The sequence below is a fragment of the Lampris incognitus genome, chromosome 6 (genome assembly GCF_029633865.1).
Source record: "Lampris incognitus isolate fLamInc1 chromosome 6, fLamInc1.hap2, whole genome shotgun sequence".
Classification (NCBI taxonomy): domain Eukaryota; kingdom Metazoa; phylum Chordata; class Actinopteri; order Lampriformes; family Lampridae; genus Lampris; species Lampris incognitus.
Genome location: NC_079216.1, coordinates 51,542,340 through 51,566,579, shown reverse-complemented (window position 1 = coordinate 51,566,579; position 24,240 = coordinate 51,542,340). Strand labels below are relative to the sequence as shown.

The 24,240-nt window shown below is 41.3% G+C and overlaps 1 protein-coding gene across 1 annotated transcript in view; it reads left to right on the top strand.

Annotated features, from left to right (window-relative positions):
• Window positions 1-24,240, top strand: part of LOC130114340 (cytosolic carboxypeptidase 4) — a 254,308-nt gene that overhangs the window by 111,655 nt on the left and 118,413 nt on the right. Inside the window, exons 15-20 of the mRNA XM_056282197.1 lie at window positions 3,771-3,854; window positions 4,358-4,447; window positions 4,946-5,094; window positions 10,771-10,858; window positions 11,616-11,748; window positions 15,062-15,215. Of these exons, the coding sequence (XP_056138172.1) occupies window positions 3,771-3,854; window positions 4,358-4,447; window positions 4,946-5,094; window positions 10,771-10,858; window positions 11,616-11,748; window positions 15,062-15,215 (698 nt within the window). The remainder of the gene's footprint in view (window positions 1-3,770; window positions 3,855-4,357; window positions 4,448-4,945; window positions 5,095-10,770; window positions 10,859-11,615; window positions 11,749-15,061; window positions 15,216-24,240) is intronic.

Genomic DNA, 24,240 nt, shown 5'->3' with positions numbered 1-24,240 from the left:
AATCATTTGTAAACTAAGTTATATACAGGAACTCAGAAATGGAAGTGAACACAGTTTAAGGAAAGGTCAGAACTGTAAGATCTAAGTAAGTGTCATTTTTTTTGTCACAGCATCCAAAAAAGGAATATGGTCTCTTTCCAAGTAACACAAACTCACTAAAGCATTCTCTTTGCAATTGTGAAAGCAGCAGAAACTGGCCTACAGACCATGCCAGTACCCATAGTATATAGTTTAATAGAAAGTAAGGTCCCAGTGGTCTCCAGCCTGCATTAGCCTAAGATAAATTGCCCAAGAGATTTGACTTCATCCAAGCAAAGATTTTATGTAAGGCACAGAAATTCCTCTCAGGGTCATACCCAAGAGAAACACCAGACATACTCATATTCCTGTTGATACCGGTTGAATAGTTTGAGCACAAAATGACACGCCAACATAACAACCAACCAAAAGCATTTGCACATGATTCAGTGATGCAACAAAGGTGGTGGAAAAGCTTGTAAAGGTTCACCAATTAAAAATTAAGTAGCAACAACAGCAGTGTTATCATAACGTATGGTGCGATGAGTGTGTTGAAGGTTAGCATAAACACAACACTTCATCATCAAGAGTGGTGTGCAACGTCAGTCAGGCTCCTCGTGTGTGAATGGCTGTTATTTGAGAATGACTGCAAAGCACTGTTAGATTCACTAAAGAAAATCACACCTACTGCCAACCTGCAGTACTGTGTGTGTGTGTGTGTGTGTGTGTGTGTGTGTGTGTGTGTGTGTGTGTGTGTGTGTGTGTGTGTGTGTGTGTGTGTGTGTGTGTGTGTGTGTGTGTGTGTGATGCTGGCGGTGGGTGTTCGGGTTTGTCGGAAAATGTTAAAATGTTGATAGATTGGTGGCCCAGTGGTTAGCGCTTTTGCCTCACAGCAAGAAGGTCCTGGGTTCGAACCCCAGGGTTGTCCAAACTTAGGGGTCGTCCTCTGTGTGGAGTTTGCATGTTCTCCCCGTGTCTGCGGTGGGTTTTCTCCAGGTGCTCCGGTTTCCCCCACCATCAAAAAGACATGCATGTTAGGGTTAATACTCCTGTCTGTGCCCCTGACCAAGGCATGGCAAGAAGAACTGGGGTTGGTCCCCGGGCTATGCATGGTGGCTGCCCACTGCTCCTAGCTACACAGCTAGGATGGGTTAAATGCAGAGCGTAATTCCCCAACAGGGATCAATAAAGTATCTCAAAATCAAAATAAAAAAAAAATCAAAAAGGTTAACGGTAGTAGCCCCTGCAATGTTAAAGAATACCATGTTAATGCCAGAAGAGTTTTAAATTGATTCACTGGATGCTAGTTTTCAGTTTGAAGACATTTTGCCATTCATCCAGATGGCTTCTTCACTTCTGACACTGGGTGGAGTTACCTCACTATTTATCCCTGTGATGGTGCCACACCTCTTTTTGAAAGAGGATGTGAGTGGGGACAGCTGTTCAGAGCACACCACAAGATCGCATGCTCTGAACAGCTGTCCCCCACTCTGGTGACATCACTCACCCGTGCCACCTCCCCTTTACCTGACCTGGGCCAGAGAGGTGACCCAGGCTGGCTGTGACCGTTCCCTCTCCCCTTCCGCCCCACTTTCCCAAATGATGCCGTAACCCTCACCCGGAACAACCGGGTGAAAGAGAAAGAAATTAATTAAGAAATTATTAGTTGAATTAAGCATAGCAAACATTGAACAGATGGCACAGTGGTTAGCGCAGTCCCCTCATGGCAAGAAGGTCCTGGGTTCGAACCCCGGGGTTGTGCAACCTTGGAGGTCATCCCAGGTCATCCTCTGTGTGGAGTTTGCATGTTCTCCCCGTGTCTGCGTGGGTTTTCTCTGGGTGCTCCGGTTTCCTCCCACAGTCCAAAGACATGTAGGTCAGGTAAATTGGAGATAGTAAATTGCCCCTAGGTGTGAATGTGTCTTTCTGTATGTCTGCCCTGTGATGGACTGGCGACCTGTCCAGGGTGTTTCCCCACCTTCCACCCAATGAGCGCTGGGATAGGCTCCAGCACCCCGCGACCCTAATAGGATAAGTGGCTTGGATAATGAATGAATGAATAAATGAAAAAAATAGAGATGTGAACATTCAGAGGAGTGATTCTGTAGACTTAAGGAGGAGAACTATATATGGCGAGTACAAAGCAGAAAATAAGGAGTTCGTGAAGGTTTTTGCCTCATCTTCAGATCTTTCCGACTTCTGTAGACCAGCCAGGGTTTACATGTAGCCTGGTTTCAGCAACAGGACAACACAGCTTGTGAGGAGTGATGTATAGAGTGGACACCAGCTTCTGTTAGAAGTCTGTGACCAAGTGTCGTTCTTGAACGACGGAAAAGCTCTGTCAGACTCAACAAAGGAAATCTCACTAAACCTGCCGCCTACCGGCGGAATGTGGAGGAGGGAAAGGGCAGAAGTATTAATAACTACTTCATTGTTAAGTAATATAGTGTTTTTTTTTGCCCTTTAGTCACAGTAGCCTGTTTCTGAAAGCAGACCCAAACAGAAATAGTCAGGGCTAACTCACTTCTCAGTCCCACTGTTCTTTTGGCCGTCATTGTATAATTTCAGGTTACACCTTGAATATGTTCATAAAATATTTTCCAATTTCCATTACAAAGGGCACTATTACTTTCATGTATTACTTTTTAATGTGGTGATAATGTTACTCCATCCTCTTAAGTTTAAATGAAAACTGCTAACTTGCTACAGGGTTAGACTAAATTTGCTCTCTCCAGTAAGCAATGAAAAGTGTTAGGATATGCTGAAATGCTCTCAGCACACCACCATATCAACTTAGTGTCCACATGTGCATAATAGGGCACATTTGGTGACCCAGTTTTATCTAGTGTGCTCAGTTATCCTGATTATTTCTACACACACACATATGCACATTTATTAAGGCTAGGCCTACACACACACACACAGCACCTTACACACATCATACACTATTTATTATTATTACTGCTTTTTTGTTCTGTTTTGTTGTTATTTAATTACTATTGTTGCTGCAGTGTTGAGGAGCCGAAACTCAAGAATTTTTCTCTCTTATACTTTTATATGAGACATAACAAATAAAGAACCTTGAATCTTGTATTTATTTAGGCACTCAAAAATTTTATTGAAAATCTGTGTGTAAATTATAGTCAGATACTAGTTATCCTTTCTCCAGAAGTATACTTCAAACATCCATCCATCCATCTATTCATCCCTTATCCAAAACAGAGATGGGCAACATGATCCAGAAAGGGCCGGTGTGGGTGCAGGTCTTTGTTCCAACCAAGTAGTTACACACCTGATTCTATTAGTCAACCTAATAATAAATAATAATTAATATTAATAATAGTGTTTTTTAATTCATTTTAATTATCTTTTTAATTAATTGGAAGTACTGATGAAGAACGAGTAACAAAACTGTAAATCTGAGTGTGCTCAAGTAAAATCGCATTGTAAAGCACTTTGAGTGGCTGTTGCAGCTAGAAAAGTGCTATATAAAATGCAACTTAATTGATTGGATTAGTCTTATTTAATAGTCTTTGCTAAGGACCTTGATTTGTAGACTCAGGTGTGTAACTGCTTGGTTCTGGATCATGGTTCTGGATCATGTTGCCCATCCCTGATCCAAAGGGTGTGCAAAGACATCCAACCATACTATACTATACTATACTATACTATACTATACTGTACTATACTATACCATACTATACCATACTATACTACTAACAGTGATCTCTGTATGGGGTTATTGCTAACAGGCAGAAGGTGTTTGAGGATGTCCAGCGCTTCCTGAATCCTGATGATCTCATCAACCAGGTTGTGTTCGACCTCGAAGAAACTAGGTAAACCACTGACTCAAAGAACACACACACACACATGCACATGCACACACACCCCATTATCCTCAATCTTGTCAACACAAGTCATTGTTATGGCTATATACTTCATTATCACAGGTTAAGTCAAACCGTGATTCTTTTTAAATTCAGTAGGATTATGAGGATAGATTTTTATATCTTTATTTATGAAATGTTATAGTAAGCGTAGTGCCCGAATGTGAATGATACATTATTTCACTGGAAAAAAAGAAATTGAAATAAAGGCCTGATACCAATCTATTCCAAACATAATGCAGTTTTCAGTCTGTTGTACTTGAAGTAACCTCTGTAATCACCCATCTCTACCTCTCCATTTCCAATTGTGTCCTTCTGTCTCTTGTATAAAAATGTCAAAAATGTACATCTTTGCATCATTTTGTCTTCCTGCTCCTGTTTGTCTTCTTTTTCCTTCCCTTCCTTCATTCTCCTTCCTTTTTTCTGTGTGTTGCTTTTTCTCACTGTCTCAGTCCTCAGTGTGTGTCTGATAGGCCGGACTCATTAAGATTTTTCTCTAAATTTGAATCTGGGAACTTGAGGAAAGCCATCCAGGTTCGCAGGTAAGAATGCACACACACACAAACACAAACACACACACACACAGAGTCATGCACAGCGGTATCTTTTTGGTTTGAGAATAAGATGATCTGTGGAAGGCAGCTGATGTTTATATATTGAACAGCATACAATATGTATGAAAGATAGGTTCAAACATTTTAACGGCTGACCGCAAGTCTTTTTTTAAATTTATTTATTCATGTACGTATATACGTATGTAATGAGAGTAACAATTGCCATTGTTCATTGATGTACCATGTTTAGATGTTATGAGTGAAACCAGTTTGCATAAACTGTTAAAACAGATGTTTGTTGGTTTTAGAAGTCCCTGGCTCCTGTTGTTGCTATGCAACCCTTGAAAATTGATTTGAGTTATGGTGTAGTTTAGTAAACATTTTATCTTCTTTCAGCTTTGAGTACTAGAATTAGGTTTTGCTCCTATCTCGGTTGAGAACACCCAACACGTTTTTGTAAACAGCACTCTTCTCTTTCCTGTGCAGATATGAATATGACCTCATATTGAATGCAGATGCTAACTGCTCCCAGCATACCCAGTGGTTTTACTTCGAGGTCAGTAACATGATGGCTAACATCCCCTATCGCTTCAACGTCATCAACTGTGAGAAGACCAACAGTCAATTCAACTATGGTGAGAAGGGGGAGATGTAGGAAGGGTGGACGTTAAAGAGATGAAAGGAGTGAGTGAGAGTGTGAGAGAGAGGAATAGGAGACAAAAAGATGGAGAGTGAAAAAAGGGCTGCAAAGGAGCAAAAGGGCTGTTTATATAATTCAATCTTTTGATGTTCTTTCTGCAACTTGACATCAAAACAATGGCGAAAGAAAACAACTGCAAGTAAAACTCACCCACAACAATGGCAAAAGTCTATGAAAGCACATGAAGAAATAGCTAAACACATGTCAAATTGTCCTCATCCACAGTACATATTGCACTCCCCACAGCCAAAAACATTCACAAATGTGACAACTATATATACATAATATATAATACATAATATATAATATATACATGTTAGACTTTCTCAGACACACAAGCGTCATGCCTTTCATTGCTGCCTTAGGGTGTACTGGACCCACTCCCCTCATATTGTTCCTGTGGGACAACCGAATATTTGACTTGGCTAGAGGAAATAGAAAATTTCAATTATTCACCAAACACACTTGTCATAAAAATAGATGCCCTCACACATAAAAAAGGTCCCAGTTTATAACACAAAGTAATTACCAATTTGGAAACACATTACCCATAAACCTTGACCCCCCCCAAAAAAAAAAAAAGATGTGAAGATTCAGGTACTCCATCAGAAGGAGTTAATGTGCCCACAACAAGCTGTACCACAAGATGTTACATTGACAAGGCCCAATGCACTGTCTCCCCCCCAACCTCTTGGAGAGTGGCATATTATAATGAACAACAATCTCCACTGTAACCCTGCATCACCTTATCAAGATGGAGAGTGATAGATTGCAGAAACGGTGGTTGGAGAGGACGGAGAGAAATTAACCCTCACTTAAACTCACCTTTCCTCTTTAGTGCTCACTATGTGAAATCAATCTTTGTGATGTGTTTGTACTCTTGAAGTCTGACCCTTTGCCTGTTCTTGTTTTGTATATATTGTGAGGGGGGGCATGTGCTACGGACAGGAAGCGGCAGGGACCTCCTAATATGATGTTATATTAATTCTTATGCAGCCAATTTTATATGTATTAGGATTATTTGAAGCACCATTTTCAACTTATTTTGTTCACAAATGTTAGGAATGGAAGCAAAAAATCAATTCAGTTACAAATCACATTTTTTTAAATGCCATAATATAATTTTTAAACACTTTATATCAGCATAATGACTCCAGAATTGATATTTTTATTCAGCATATAGAGGTGTAAAACTTGTTTTTTAAATTATGTTCAAAGTGGTTAAAATGCCTCAAGTGCTTGGCTGAAAACACATTCTTTTGTTTCTGTGAACACAAGTGTGTGGGTCAATTTATAGATGACTCAATTAAACAGCACATACTGTGGCTTCAGAAGGTATTCAGACTCCTTCACTTTTTGCACACTTTATTGTGTTGTAGATTTAATTTTAAATGGATAAAATTGCCATTTTTTGCCTATCAGTCTGCACTCAATAACCCTTGACGACAAAATGAAAACGTGTTTTTAGATTATTTTTTTTCGGAAAATTTTTGCAAAAAATTAAAAACTTGAAATCTCTCATTTCTATATGTATTCAGACCTTTTGCTGTGGCACTCCAAATTGTGGTCAGGTGCAACCTGTTTGCTTTAATTATCATTGAGATGTGTCTAGAAGTTCATTGGAGCCCACCTGTAGCGATTTGAATTGTTTGGACATAGTTTAGAAAGGCACACACCTGTGTGGCCCCACAATTTACAGTTTCATTTAGCAGATACTTTTATTCAAAGTGACGTGCATCTGTGAGTTAATACAACACAAGCAAGGATCTAGTCAGAAGGTGACAACGCAAACAAGTGTAAAAAAAAACTAGGTTTGAGTGTGATAGGACATAGGTCTCAATGGGCAGTGCACAAAGGCAAAGGTGCATAGAAGCAAATTTTTATTTTTAATAGCAACATGTGTGGAGGAATTCACACTGCATGTCAGGCCAAAAACCAAGCTATGAAGTCCAAGGAACTCTGTAGACATCTGCGATAAAATTATGACGCAGCAAGGTCAGACCAAGGGTATAAAACCATTTCTATAGCTTTGAGTGTTCCCAAGAGTACAATGGCCTCAATAATTGTGAATTGGAAGGCATTTGGAACCACCAGGACTCTTCCTAAAGATGGCCATCCTGCCAAACCGAGTAACCAGGCAAGAAGGACCTTGGTCAGGGAGGGGACCAAGAACCCAAAGGTCACTCTAACAGTGCTTTGGAAGTCCTCTGCAGAAGTTGTAGAACCTGCCGGAAGGACGACCATATCAGCAGCACTCAAACAATCAGGCCTTTATGGTAGGATGGCAAGACGGAAGCCGTTCTTGAGTGAAAGGCATATGACAGCCCACTTGGAGTTTGCCAAACGGCATTTAAAGGAATCTGAGAGCATGAGGAAAAAGATTCTCTGGTCTGATGAGACAAAAATGTAGCTCTTTCTGCAGAACTCCAAGGACTATGTCTGGCGAATACCAGTTGCTGCTCATCACCTGGCTAATACCATCCCTACAGTGAAGAATGGTGGTGTCAGCATCATGCTATGGTGGTGTTTCTCAGTGGCAGGGATGGGAGACTGATGAGAATTGAGGGAAGGATAAATGCAGCCAAATACAGAGAAGTCCTGGGAAGAAAACCTGTTCCAGAGTGCAGGCGACCTCAGACTGGGGTGATGGTTCACCTTTCAGCACGACAATGACCTGGAGCATACATCCAAGACAATGCTGGCGTGGCTTCAGGACAAGTCTCTGACTGTCCTTAAGTGGCCCAGCCAAAGCCCAGACTTAAACTCCATAGAACATCTGTGGAGAGACCTGAAGATCAGACGCTTTCCATCCAATCTGACAGAGCTTGAGAGGATCTGCCAGGAAGAATGGGATAAACTGCCCAAATCCAGGTGTGCAAAGCTTGTAGAGACTTACCCAAGAAGACTTGAAGCTGTAATTGCTGCCAAAGGTTTTTTTTTAACAAAGTACTGAATTAAGGGTCTGAATATAAATGAGAGATTTCAGTTTTTGATACATTTGCAAAAAATTATAAAAACACTTTCACTTTGTCATTACGGGTTACTGAGTGTAGATTGATGGACAAAAATGGCAATTTTATCCATTTAAAATCAAATCTACAACACAAAGTGTGCAAAAAGTGAAGGAGTCTTAACACTTTCTGATGCCACTACTGTAGACTTGCATGGCATATCTGATCTTCATGTTTGCAAGCTTCAGTGCCTGTAAGGTAGTATGTTCTGATTATTCAGTAAAAAATGTAGCCTAACACATAAAAACTTTGCAGAAATGCTGCCTCTCATCAAACAACTTACTTAGAATATTACAGAATTGTAAATATTTAAAACTAATATAATTTAGCTCATTTGCCTCCATTTGCAATTTGGTAATTTGTTTGATGGGGTCTTTTTTCCTGTTCATATTCTCATACACAAAACGAACATAAAGTAACAGAAACTTGATAGTATGGCTGTAATCCAAAAGGTTTTTAGTGTAGAAATTGTCGGTTTATAATCACCCCTCATTTTATATTCAGCCATTAAGGTGAACAGGTAAGTGAAAATTGAGGAGCAGAGAAAAGGACAGGAAGGGTATAGATCTCTATGAACAGATGGAGGCCTACTCGCTGAGTCTGATTCTTGTTTTTTCATAAAATCAATTGAAGTACATGTGGAGGATACAAATATATGGTATCTAATCAAAGGGAAGAAAGAGGGCGAGAGCAAAGGGTCAATAGAGAGCGGGTGAGAGGGAGGAAGACATGCAAGACAAGTTTCCCTTGCAGTTTACATGCAGTGTATTATTTGGACATCATCCGTCTTGAGAGGAGCCACAGGCAGTGTGAAGAAGGGGTGTACGGCAGCCATTTAAATCAAAGCTATTCAGAGCCCCTGTCACGAATCTGGAAAGACCCAAAAGCTGACGGGACAACCAGGTAAGGAAAAAATCAAGTCTTTATTGAAGTGGCAGATCCCAGGAGTAGAGCCGGAGTTGGCTCAGTGGCAGGGAGACTGGCAGGCTGAAGTCCTGAAGAGCAGAGAGCAAAAAATCCGACAGCAGGCAGGCAAGAATGCAAAAACTATGAACATCAGAGAATGCGGACTAGGACTAGACTGCAATAACCTTTAGGCAACAAACCATGAATGGCTACGTTCCAGCAAAGCCTAGTCCACAGTGGAGGCTTCTTAAAGGTGAGGGTGATTGCTTGATGGCCAGCAGGTGTGTTGATTGAAACCATGGACAGGTGTGCCAGAGTGAAGGAGGAGTGAGCAGGTGTCAAGGGAGAGGGGTTGTGACAGCCCCTCAAAAATTGGCCAAACACATTGTTCTTCTTCAAAAAAAAAAAGAGGGCATGGGGGTTGTCAAAAATTGTGCTACAATTTTTGAACATATTATCAGAGAAATTAACTGAAAACTATAAACATTGGCTTGCATTGGATCAGTGCATTATTGTCCAAAGGATTTCTTATGCGAAACACATACACAAAGCAATTCTAAGGCAATTTCCATTACGTCTGAATTTCATCAGCCATAGCTGCCACAGAAGAATCTCTCAAACTTGGATGTGGGATGTTTACTCACACTGTCATTGTTCCAAAGCAGATTTTGCCATTCGATGGCTTTGTGTTTCCAGCATCACTGCCTGAATTATGATCACCATCCAACCAACTTGCTATCAACAAGGCAGTCTCTTATTTATATGTCCACCTGCACTTTGAACACCTATCAGAGCGAGGCGATATAGAAACACAGACACTAAAACACAGTAAGCCGTGACAATACAGAGCTCTTGCTGGGTTATCTTGTTTTCTTCTCTCCCATCCTATAGTGAAGGGCTCTACAGGCCCAACAATAGTTCATACTATAATAGCCGATCTACTATAGGTAAACACCCAGAGAGACAGAATGATTGCAAAACATCCACAGGTTATGCCTTAGCGATCTCTTTCAGCTACCGACAAACACATGCACAGTTTTTTGCTCTCTCTCTCTCTCGTTTTTTTTTTTTTGCTCTGACACACAAACACATACACACATGCACAATGCATATTCCAAACCACACAGACTTGCACAACATCCATCATACTGGAAAAAGGGCTCTTTTTAAGGTTCCCAGGGAATTGGTTTTGTCTCAGGAAAAGGTGAATGAGTAGTAGACTGTTCCCTCAATATGGCCTGTATCCCATTGTGCAGAAAATAGCATTTCCTCTGAAAGATAGCAGCGCTCGGGCAGACTAGAAAGTATTCTATGTAGCGCTTTCTCACCCCAGGAGAACTGATGCTGCTTCATTCCACTGGAACAGGGGCCTCTTCAACCTTTCCATCCAAGGTAGAAAATCTAAAAAAAATATGGTTTATCACAGGGGGAACGAGGTTGGATCATGAGTGCAGACTTGCTGGTTAAATTCCCATCAGTATAGTGGAGCTTGCTGGTAACAAAAGGAACACCATCATGTGGAGGAGTCACTGAGCTTCAATCTCACTGATGCAATGCAGACGTGTAGGGCCTATGTACTTATGTATGGATTTATGTATGGTTTTTCTTTTTTTTTAAAGATATTACCCTGGACCATCCACCGTGTGAAATAGAACAATAATAGTGTCTCCCCTGTCTGTCTTTATGTGTTTTAGGCATGCAGCCTGTGTTGTACTCGGTGAGAGAAGCTCTGGATGGCAGACCGCACTGGGTCAGGACCGGGAGTGAAATCTGTTATTTCAGGTATAGGGTGATGGATATATGTTGAGTATATATGCAAGAATAAACTGTATAAGAAGGCAATACGGAAAAAAAATCATAAAGTTAGCATTAGCCATAAAATGCAAAAGACAAGTATTTTAAGTGATTACAGGGTTTCCACAAGTCCTGGAAAACCTGGAAATTGATAGAAGAGGTTTCCGCTCATGGAAAACAGCTTGAGAATGATAAAATTAAACAAATGCCTTGGAAATATTATTGAAGTTATAGAAAATTGTAAAGTTATGTTATAAATTCACATTTTCACCCATTCAGATGGCATGTTTTTAGTGCACTATTTAGCTGAGATTGCATATGTTAGCCTTACTTTTAACCACTGAGATTACACATCAGCACCTGAAGTTCGGGCGTTATGTTCAGTGACCAGCAAGTTACACAGTCTATTTAGAGACTACAGAGGCTTTCACTGATAGTAAACACTGCATAATATGACCTTCCGTGAGCAGTGTGAGCAGCTGGCGTAGATATCCGAGCAAAAGTTATGGAAAATATCAAGTTAAAAACAAAGTAACAAACAATGTAATACTGAGACAATAAATTGTATTAAGAAGCAATGAAACATTAGAATTTGTGTGTGTGTGTGTGTGTTTATTTATTTATTTATTTCGTCTTATTATTTTATTTCAAGTAACCACAACTATTTAAAGGAAACCTGTATTTAATTCAGTCATAACGCACCTGATGGTAAAATATGGGGGTCCCTTCTGTTTTTCTCATCCAGAAACAACTTCTGTCCGGCTCAGGACAGGAAGGGGGAAACTTTTTACACTTTGACCTTCACTGTGACCTTCAAACATAATGAGGATGTTTGCTACCTGGCTTACCACTATCCCTACACATACTCTGCCCTGCAGGTAATAATCGATCCATCAATCAATCGATCATTAAATCCATCGAACATTTTTTGAGTAATATTGATCAAAAGAACTCATGGTAACATAAGTTTATGTAATACTTGTATTTCATTTCTGGTGAGTTTGTACTTAAGATTTTGTCTTTAAAATAGTATTTCTATGTCTGTTTTTTTTTCTAGTACTTTTTTTTTTCTTTATCTGTCTATTTTTGTCTTCTATATTTGGAGGACCTTGGGGTGGGTGGGGTGTGTGGGGAGGGATAAATGGGGATTGTGTATGTTGTCCCATCCATCCGTCATCCGAACCGCTTATTCTGCTCTCAGGGTCGCGGGGATGCTGGAGCCTATCCCAGCAGTCATTGGGTGGTAGGCAGGGAGACACCCTGGACAGGCCGCCAGGCCATCACACACGGCTCACACACACACACACATACGCACATTCATTCCTAGGGACAATTTAGTGTGTCGGATTCACCTGACCTACGTATCTTTGGACTGTGGGAGGAAACCGGAGCTCCCGGAGGAAATCCACGCAGACACAGGGGGAACATGCAAACTCCACACAGAGGACGAACCGGGATGACCCCCAAGGATAGACTACCCCAGGGCTCAAACCCAGAACCTTCTCGCTGTGAGGCGACCACGCTAACCATTGTGCCACCGTGCCGCCCAGTCCATATTCCTTCAGTCATTAATAGTACACGCATCAGAGGCTGCTTTTCTGATGTAAGGATGATGAAAAAATGATCAGGTCATCAATGAACACTAAAACATCCTTTAGATTGTTCATCTCTCCCATACACTTCTCCAGAAGTCGTTGGAAGGCTGATGGTGCATTTGTGATTTCTTGAGGCATCCTGTTAAATTCCCAAAATCCTAGCAGGCAAATGAATGACGTCTTCTGCTTGTCAGATTCTCTCAATTCAATTTGATAATATGCCGATTTAAGATCCAGAACAGAGAACCACTTCAGCCCAGCTAGAGCAAAGAACGCCTCCTCTAGATTTGGGAGGGCATACGCATCCTTGATGGTCCAAAGATTTAGCTTTGCAAAGATAAACAGAGCCATTCTTCTTCCTCACGACAACTATGGGAGAAGCAAATGGGGACTCAGATTCTCGTATAACTCCCAAGTCAAGGAGTTCCTGAAGGTGTTTCCTTACCGCATCCACATCTCGGGGATGTATTGGACGTGCTCGGTGTTTAAAAGGCGTTTCATTGCTGAGCTTGATATGGTGTTTGACCTTATCTGTATGTCAAAAATCCAGATCATGATGGGAAAATATATCTGGCATGGAATTCAGCATATTTGTTACTCATTCCTTCCACTCGATGGGTTAGGGAGAGTCTCCAAAATCAGAGCTCAACCTTATAGGTTGAGGGCTCTCTGCATGTCAGGGGGGTTTTATTATTTCACTTTACTCTTTATGTAGTACCCGCACTATGGCATTAACATGTGCCAATACTGTTCTGGGTGGTATGACAACCCCGAGGTTGTGTATGTTATATTGACTATAATTCAAAAACTATAAAGTTTCAAAAAATAGGATTTCCAGAGAGGACCTTTTTTTAACTGCTTTTTCCCTTGTTCAATTCTTGAATATGTATTACCTGTAGGTAATTTGAATGGAAAGCATTTTATCAGTGGTTGGTACAGTGAAGTTGAAACACTGATCATAATTATATGTTCCCCTTAAGATAAGATGATAGTTTGCATCAGTAAAGAAAAAAACGTTAATGATGGGTTTTTTTTTTTTTTGGTTGAGACTGGAAATATTCTGCTGACATGGGCAAACAAATACAAACAGGAACCTGATGCCAACTGCTTCTCTCCCACACAGTTTGTGGGCCATATAAATACTTGTACTACAGTAGCTTAACCTTTTATACAGCCAGCAAATATCTGTATTATTTTCCCATGTCTCTCAATCTCTCTTTTTGTCTCTTATTCCATGTTTCTGTATTTTTTCTGTCTTGATAAAAAGATACTGATGACCTGTCTAAAATTGTACCTATAATCCACTGATTTTTTTTTAAATGTGTAACCTCCAATCTTGTCAATGAAAAAAAATTGGATCACTTTGTCTGTAAAACAGTGTGCAGTTTGATGCAGACATTTTATTTTCTGATTCAAAGGCTGTAACATGAACAGCTGTATTATTGTCACGTTAAACGCTAAACACGTTTGGCCATCATGTTAACAGGTGTAAAGTGATGGCAGTATCTTTCTGTTCCATATTCAAGATGATATTTATTATCATTAAATATGCCTCTCTTCCAATGAGTAATCTAGTATTTGTGCAAAAGTTTAGTGTTTTTTAGCCAAATTTACTTAATTCAAACTTTTACAGTTACAGTTGCAGTCAACACTGTTGTACTCATGTATAACTGTGTTCCAGTAACAATAACAACTCAAAGCCCAGCTCTGCTTTTGTATTACTCCACCTCTGAAATACATAGATTAAAAATCCCACTTACTCAGGTGTCCAGGTAGCGTAGTGATCTATTCTGTTGTCTACCAACATAAGGATCGCCAGTTTGAATCCCTGTGTTATCTCCAGCTTGGTCGGGCATCCCTACAGACACAATTGGCCGTGTCTGCGGGTGGGAAGCCGGATGTGGGTATGTGTCCTGGTCGCTGCACCAGCACCTCCTCTGGTCGGTCGGGGCACCTGTTCGGAGGGGGGGGTGGAGAACTGGGGGGAATAGTGTGATCCTCTCATGCGCTACGTCCCCCAGGTGAAACTCCTCACTGTCAGGTGAAAAGAAGCGGCTGGTGACTCCACATGTATCAGAGGAGGCATGTGGTAGTCTGCAGCCCTCCCCGGATCGGCAGAGGGGGTGGAACAGCGACTAGGACAGCTTGGAAGAGTGGGGTAATTGGCCAAGTACAATTGGGGAGAAAAGAAGAGGTTGAAAAAAGCCACACAAAAAAAAAAATCACACTAGACAAAATCAGTCCACCGCAAAATAAATTCTCCAAAGTACTCCTCAGAATCTGTTATAGCTCCTTGTCGTCTTTGCCTCTGCTTTCTCTTTAACTGAACATGTGTTTTTTCTATTGTGTTTGCGTGCTGTGACTACTCGTTTTATTATGTTAAGAACTCTTTATTTTTGCTTGTTGCTCACTCATTCTGTTTTCCTGTGCAGCATCGATTAAATTTCCTCACAGGGATCATTTATATTTTATTATCATCATCATCAGCAGCAGCATCATGTCTCTCCAGGCCCAATTTTGGCTACCGTTTTGTTGACCCTGTCAAGTTTTTTTTTTACTTCTCTAACAAATGCTCTCTTCCTCTCTTTCTTTCTAGTCCCATCTCGAGGCACTGCAGCGTTCAGTGGATCCTGCCAAGGTGTTTTTCCAACAGCAGACCCTGTGTGACAGTTTGGCTGGGAACCCCTGTCCACTGGTCACCATCACAGCTTGTCCTTCCAGCAGAGGATGGAGAGACATACACCAGCTACGTAAGTATTTGTGTTTGCTTGTGTGTGGGTATCTGGTTGTCTGTGTCGATGTGTTTGTTTGTGTGTGGGCACCTGTGGTTGTGTATGTTGGTTTGTGTGTGTGTGTGTGTGTGTGTGTGTGTGTGTGTGTGTGTGTGTGTGTGTGTGTGTGTGTGTGTGTGTGTGTGTGTGTGTGTGTGTGTGTGTGTGTGTGTGTGTGTTGGCAATTGACAGAAGCAAACAAATGGAGACAGTCAGCCATCCAAACTGAGACAAAGATATCCCATGCTTTGTTTATTTTCCAGTACATAATTGAAACCCAGTGATCCTTAGCACTCAGAAATATAAAAAAAAAGAAGAAAAAACTTGGTTTGGAGAAAAACATATGAGATTAATCATACCACATCAGCATGAGCATAATTTGAGGACCCCCTTGAAAAGGAGATGGTACATCTAAAGGGGTTATTCCTAATAAGGAATTTGCAAACATAATGTATATAGTAATAAGTTTCATTATACACTGGGTATTGGCACAAAGCAGTTATACCAGTTCATATTGTGAGTTTTTGCAGATGCTTCATACCTCCAAAGAAGTGAGCTTTTTTGCAACTGAAAATAACTTTTGGATATTGCCAATGTTATCCAGGCATTTTAATAGGAAACGATACAATAAGAATATAATACAATACAAAAATAATTTAGATAGTTTGAGTCAAGGGTTATGGTTGATTCTCTACAAGTGAACGATGATTTCTATGCCAGCAACAGCAAAGAAAAAGGGGAAACAAGTGGTCTTGTAAGGCCCTACTGACATATTGAAACTGAAGGAGGAAATTCTTGGAAGACAGATGTGTATGAATTTTGGAGAAAAAACAGTGTACTTGTAGGGAATGAAGAAAGACTCAAGCTTAATTAAGATTAAGATACTGCCTCCTTCATGAAAAAAAGGCACTTAATCTCTAACAGTTCTAATGAAGCTACAAACAGACTAAGCACAGTGCTGGGCAACTCCAAAAGGAGTCATGCAATTCCAGCAAGAACAAAACTCTTGGCCACACTTCACCATTTGCCTCTGGTTCATTTCAGTGAAAGTAGCATCTGTAGCTGGTTTATCACAGTCAGCATTATCTACACTGTCACAGTTCTCAAGTCACTGTGATGCTCTCAACACAATCAAACAGTAATATCATAGTATTGCAGGGGTCCCAAATGCAGTCGGAACGATTGAAGGGACATGTGTAAATGTGCACATATGCAGGCAAATCCAGCAATAGCAAAACTCTTGGCCACACCTCATTTATTTGCTTTTGGTTCGTTTCAGTGAATGGTAGCATCTATATCTTGTTTGTCACATTTGTGCCCTAATTAAAGGAATACAAAATCATATACAGTTCCCAATTCACTGCAGTGTTCTCAGTGCGATCAAACAGGAATTTTATACTATTGCAGAGGTCCCAAATGCAGTGAAAACAATTGAAGGGAAACATTTGCAAAATGTGTTTATAAAGTGCCGATCACATTTATTTTATCCTGCTTATTTTTAGTAGATACCACACTAAAAGGCCACTCCCATTGACACGAATTGTTGGTAACCATTCATTGATGTGTATGTGCCCGTAGACACGTATGTGCTTCCCTTAATAGATCTGGCCCTATTTGGTTTAGTAGTTATGCTATGAGTTGCCAAGTGGCAGTTGCAGTTTTGGCAAGTTTTACCTAGGGTGGCAAAAAGATGGTATGAGATTCCAATTGGAGGGGGGGGGTTATCTCCCCGAGGCAAATTTGAATTCAATTTTGTTGCACATGTATCACCCACCAACATCCACTAGCCAATTTCTGAGAACATGAAGGCCATGGTGTTATATTAAAATTTGTTAAAACAGTGAACTCTAACATATCATCAGGTCCAGCTGAACTTGTAAAATATATTTGCGCCCCACTGCTCCGGTCTGTCTGTCCATTAGTGTCTCTCTCCATCACTATCCTACTCTGCCCCTCTTTCTGAATCTCTTTCTTTACTTTCAATGGCTCTCATGTTTTGTTCTTCACCACTCACTCAGCTCTTCAAAGTCCTAAGACCTAGCTCAGCACATGCTGTACTGCGACGACAGTCTGTCATATCATGTTAGCGTACACATCAGCATTCTGTCTTGTTGTTCTTTTTTTTAGTTGTAAGTCTTGATAGTCTTAGTCTAGTTAAACCTCTAATATGCTGGATCTATAAAAGGCTTACTGGACCGTATTTATAACCCTATGGATCATCAATAAAAGCTCAGTGTTACAACCAGAGGTTAGTGCCTATAGATTACTCACCTATAGCCAAAAAGATATTCCACAACTTCAGTCTTCTATCCTCTGCAATGTGAAGCCAGTAGCTATACTCCCTCCAGAGATCCGACTGAGGAAAGGAGTTGGGCAAGGTGGTGTACACACCAGACTGTGAAAGCATCCCTTCACACTCCCTCTTCCCTCCATCATACTGGCGGATATACGTTCCCTTCTGAACAAAATGGACTTACTGCATACCTAGTGCCAGGTGGAGAGTGCCTTCAGAGATGCTTGTAACATTGCCTTGATTGAAATCTGGCTCAGTGAGGCAGTCCCAGACACCAAGGTCAGTCTCCATCACTTTTCCACCGTAAGGGCTGACAGTATTAGTCAGTTAGGCAAGGAAAGGGGTGGTGGGGTCTGCATTTTTAAGAGGTGGTGTAATAACATCAAAACCCACAGCATAGTCTGTACACCTGATGTGGAGAGAATTCCCCACTTTGGTCATTGGCTATGGTATACATTCTACCCAGCGCTAAAACCAAAGTGGCACCAGAGCTAGTAGCTGAGAGCACTAGCTCCATCCTGGCTAAATATCGTGAAGCCCTGGTGTGTTCATTGTGGGTGATTTCAACAACAGCAGACGTGATGGTGTTCTGCCCTCTTTCCATCAGTATGTGAATATTCCCACAAGGAAAGATAACATTCTGGACTTACACTACCGTTCAAAAGTTTGGGATCACCCAAACAATTTTGTGTTTTCCATGAAAAGTCACACTTATTCACCACCATATGGTGTGAAATAAATAGAAAATAGAGTCAAGACATTGACAAGGTTAGAAATAATGATTTGTATTTGAAATAAGATTTTTTTTACATCAAACTTTGCTTTCGTCAAAGAATCCTCCATTTGCAGCAATTACAGCATTGCAGACCTTTGGCATACTAGCTATTAATTTGTTGAGGTAATCTGGAGAAATTGCACCCCACGCTTCCAGAAGCAGCTCCCACAAGTTGGATTGGTTGGATGGGCACTTCTTGCGTACCATACGGTCAAGCTGCTCCCACAACAGCTCAATGGGGTTCAGATCTGGTGACTGCGCTGGCCACTCCATTACCGATAGAATACCAGCTGCCTGCTTCTGCTCTAAATAGTTCTTGCACAATTTGGAGGTGTGTTTAGGGTCATTGTCCTGTTGTAGGATGAAATTGGCTCCAATCAAGCGCTGTCCACTGGGTATGGCATGGCGTTGCAAAATGGAGTGATAGCCTTCCTTATTCAGAATCCCTTTTACCCTGTACAAATCTCCCACCTTACCAGCACCAAAGCAACCCCAGACCATCACATTACCTCCACCATGCTTAACAGATGGCGTCAGGCATTCTTCCAGCATCTTTTCATTTGTTCTGCGTCTCACAAACGTTCTTCTTTGTGATCCAAACACCTCAAACTTGGATTCATACGTCCACAACACTTTTTTCCAGTCTTCCTCTGTCCAATGTCTGTGTTCTTTTGCCCATCTTAATCTTTTTCTTTTATTGGTCAGTCTCAGATATGGCTTTTTCTTTGCCACTCTGCCCTGAAGCCCAGAATCCCGCAGCCGCCTCTTCACTGTAGATGTTGACACTGGTGTTTTGCGGGTACTATTTAATGAAGATGCCAGTTGGGGACCTGTGAGGCGTCTGTTTCTCAAACTAGAGACTCTAATGTACTTATCTTCTTGCTCAGTTGTGCAACGCGGCCTCCCACTTCTTTTTCTACTCTGGTTAGAGCCTGTTTGTGCTGTCCTCTGAAGGGAGTAGTACACACCGTTGTAGGAAATCTTCAATTTCTTAGCAATTTCTCGCATGGAATAGCCTTCATTTCTAAGAACAAGAATAGACTGTCGAGTTTCAGATGAAAGTTCTCTTTTTCTGGCCATTTTGAGCGTTTAATTGACCCCACAAATGTGATGCTCCAGAAACTCAATCTGCTCAAAGGAAGGTCAGTTTTGTAGCTTCTGTAACGAGCTAAACTGTTTTCAGATGTGTGAACATGATTGCACAAGGGTTTTCTAATCATCAATTAGCCTTCTGAGCCAATGAGCAAACACATTGTACCATTAGAACACTGGAGTGATAGTTGCTTGAAATGGGCCTCTATACACCTATGTAGATATTGCACCAAAAACCAGACATTTGCAGCTAGAATAGTCATTTACCACATTAGCAATGTATAGAGTGTATTTCTTTAAAGTTAAGACTAGTTTAAAGTTATCTTCATTGAAAAGTACAGTGCTTTTCCTTCAAAAATATGGACATTTCAATGTGATCCCAAACTTTTGAACGGTAGTGTATGTTATGGCAACATTACCGTTGCGTTCAGCGCTCGGGCACATCCTCCTCTTGGCTTTTCAGACCGTAATATTGTCTTCCTGCTTCCACACTACAAATCGGAACTGAAATGCATCAAGCCTCAAATCCGCTGCGCCACCCAACGGAGGATGCCATCACACAATTACAAGGCTCAACTGGGACATTTTTCAAGGCGATCTGGATAACAAAGTACCATTTATTACTAACTATATTAAATTTTGCATCACCACCACCATACCCACATAATTTTTTAGAAAATATCCCAACTCCAAGCCCTGGATTACTTCCCATATTAAGCATAGCTTGGAAGAAAAGCAGAAGGCATTTCAGCACAGGGACTGGGCTTCCCTTAAAGCAATTAACAGACAGATCAAGAATGACATTATTAAGGCCAAACTCAAATATAAGAACAGGTTGGAGCAGTATTTTAGCAACATAAACACAAAACAAGCCTTTCCACAAAGTAAGAACACTAACTAGTTATTAATCAATTCAAGATCATTCCACAATGACAGACCCCACAACCTTTACCAACACTCTAAACTCTTTCTACATATGGTTTGGCATCCACAAAACTCTGCTGTCTGTGATGAGCTGTTTAGTGCCCTTCCCCTCTCATGAACCCACCCACACACCCACCCTTCACAATGGAGGATGCTTGACAGCAGCTGGGCAGATGCAAACCTGGCAAGGCACCTGGGCCAGAAGGCATCCCGGCTAGGGTGCTCAAGCTCTGTGCCATGGCGCTCTCCCCCATCCTCTACTTCATATTCTGGGAATCCTATAGGACAGCATCAATTCCCACCCTCTGGAAAACATCCACCATTATACCAGTACCCAAGAAACCCTATCACTCTTAACCCAACCACTACCAACTGGTCGCACTTATACCCCAAAAGCCATGAAATGCCTGGAAAAACTAATCCTGCACACCATCCTACCAGCTGTCAGTCCATAGCTGGACCCATATCGGTTTGCCTACAGGGCCAAACAGGGGATAGAGGAGGCTGTGGCATGTCTCCTCCACTCCCTCCACCAACATCTGGAATCACCTGGCAACTTCACTTCAATTCTCTTCATCAACTTCAGCTCTGCCTTCAATACAATTCAATGCCACCAGATGATCAAGAAACTCCACCACCTCAGCATCCCTCCACTTCCCATCCACTGGGTCCACAACTTCCTTAGCAACAGAGCACAGGCTGTAAGAATAGGCACAGTAAAATCATCCACCATCATCACCAACACCAGAGTCCCTCAGGGCTGTGTCCACAGTCCCTTTTTCTTCACTGTCTACTATAAATACTCTGATGATCCTGCCATACTGGAACTACTTAATGACAATGACTACCACAGCCTATAAACACTCAATTTCTCATTTTACACAATGGTGCACAGACAACTACTTCCAACTACTTCCAACTGAATGTGGACAAGACAAAAGAACTGGTCATTAACACACAAAACACACCCCTCACTGGACTGAACCCCATCTCCATCCATGGCAAGACAGTAGAACAGGTTAACAACTTCAAATATCTTGGACTCACTTAACTCAGCTTTGATCAACACATCACTGATATCCATAAATGATCCAGCAGAGACTCCACCTCATCCGCAAGCTCAGAGCACTTTCAGTTGCCCCCCACCTCCTGTCTTTACGATACAAAAGCATAATCCAACCCATTCATCTGTACTGTTCCTACTATTTCTATACCATGCTGACTATCTCCAACAAAAACAAACTTACCAGGATCACACTTACTGCCTCCAAGATCACCCCCCCCCCTACTCAACCTCTCAGACATGAACGACGCCTTGCACTCACAATCGTGAATGACATGGATAACCCCCACAAAACATATTTCACACTACTGCTGTCCGGCCACAGATACAGGACTCTGAAATAGAGGAGCTTGCTTTGGCCAAAGTTTTGTCCCTTCTGCCATAGCAGCACTAAACAAACTGCCTCACTGACCTAGCATAGAGCCAGATTTATCTGAGAGTGTGAATGAAAGTTATGTGTTTATGAATATTGTGTGTTTATATATCTATATGTTTATCTGTATGTTGCGATGTGGTTATCTGTATGTTTCTGTGCTGACTATGAAAACAAATATCCTTTTGGACAATAAATACTATATTTATCTATCTATCTTCATTGCTCATTTCTCCCTCCTCTCTCTCGCTCCATCTTCTCTCTTCTTTTTTGAGTTTTTTCCCTCTTTTTATCCCCAATTACAATTGGCCAATTACCCCGTTCTTCCCGAGCCATCCATTGCTCCACCCCCTCTGCCAATCCAGGGAGGGCTGCAGACTACCACCACGTGTCTCCTCCGACACATAAGAAGTTGCCAGCAGCTTCTTTTCACCTGACAAAGAGGAGTTTTGCCAGGGGGATGTACCATGTGAGAGGATCACACTATTACTCCACCTCCTCTGGTCAGGCACCCTGACTGACCAGAGGAGGCGCTAGTGCAGCGACCAGGACACATACCCACATCCGGTTTCCCACCCGCAGACATGGCCAATTGTGTCTGTAGGGACGCTCGACCAAGCCGGAGGTAGCACGGGCGATCCTCATGTTGGTAGGCAACAGAATAGACCGCCATGCCACCCGGACGCGCTTTTCTCTTTCTTGACTGCTCTCCTGTCCCTTGCTCTGCTCTTCACCTTTGTCTAACTCTCCTTCCTTCTGCTCTTCTGTCTTGGCTTTTTTTTTTTTTGGAAGAAGCCGGCAATGGCCCAACTTATCACCTTCCTTTTCATTTTTTTTTCAAATATCTGCGACTCTGACCTACAGTATTCAAATTGAGAAATAATTTGTAGGTTAAAACCATACCATGGGTACATGATTCATGAGCTAACCCAGCAGGCTATGAGCTGTAGGTAGGCTATAATATTGCTATGAACAGTCAACCATTGCTGTTGTAGATTTCTATTTAATACACAGGGCTGCAAACTCATGCAATTGAGCACTATCACACATATTTCACACCCATCAAATTCTTGTAAAAACACTTTAAAAATAGAGCAACAAAAAACATATGAAAGCACCGAACCTGTCACTTACTACCAGCAGCATCAGCATCAGTGAACTACGGAGAGTCAATAGGCATGCAAGGATTGAGATGAGACGAAATTGCAGTGACATCGATTTTCCTGGATTTCCTTAGGTTGGGTGGCAGGCACAGCCATCTTTTTCTTTATTCAGGCAGGCAAAGTGAATTCTAAACCCTTGAGTAAAGAAGCTTACACCTAATACGGAGAAATATCATGAACTTTTAACACCAATTTTTTTTAATATATTAATTGCCTACAAATAGGGTGACAACTGGGTTGGCAAGGCCTTTTTTTCATGGGTAGCCACCCCTTGCCACCCCTTGGAACTGCCGCAGCCAAGTGGTGCAAAAAGGTTGCTATAGTAGATAGTAAGTTTTTACTTTTTTGTTTTTTAAGTAGTCCTTAGGTTTCATTAATAGAACACCAGGTGGCAGCAGTCCTGAGATATGAATATGGGGTAGCAGAGGGGTTAAAAAAAAGACATATGGGTGGTTGTGACACAATGTTTTCATGAATCACTTGCTCATTAGTAAATGGTAAATGAACTGCACTTTATATAGTGCTTTTCTAGCTGCAACAGCCACTCAAAATGCTTCATGATTGATGCCTCACATTCACCCACACACACATACACCGATGGCGGTATCAAACCTGCAAAGTAACAACCAGCTCATTTGGAGCAAATAGGGTTAAAGTGTCTTGCTGAGGAACACCTTGACACCTTTGTTGGGAAAAGCTGAAGATAAAACCAGCAACCCTCAAGTTACCAGATGACTGACCTGCTCTACCTCCTGAACTACTGCCACCCCAATTGCCACTTCATTATGATGTGATGAATAATTTGCTCAATATTTGAATGCAAAATTTTTTTTGTAGAAATTCCCAAGGACGTCTATTAAAACGTACTTAAACCTATTGACATAGCATCTATATTTTCCAAATGTTCCTTATGATGACTCAACATCTACAGTATTTCATTAGCGTTGGCCAATGACATCAATGAGGGACACATACTTGACACATGTGACTCATCTCTGAAGCTAAATACAAGTGGAAAATATAGTCTTTGGTTAATTATAATGCGCAGATTACCACTGATGAAGACCTGTGAAATAATTTCCTACTATATCTAGCAGATCTCACTACTACTATGGTGGCAATACATACATGTGATCAAAAAGTACAAAACCTACCTTGAGCTGGGATAACAATTTAAAAAAAAAAACACTATGCCAGAACTTGGCAAATTTTACTATCAAAAGAGCCATTTTTGGCCAAAAAAAAAAAACAAACTCTGAGGTAATCCATTTTTTTTCCTCAGCCACCTACATGGCAAATCCTCAGGCATGAGCATAAAACA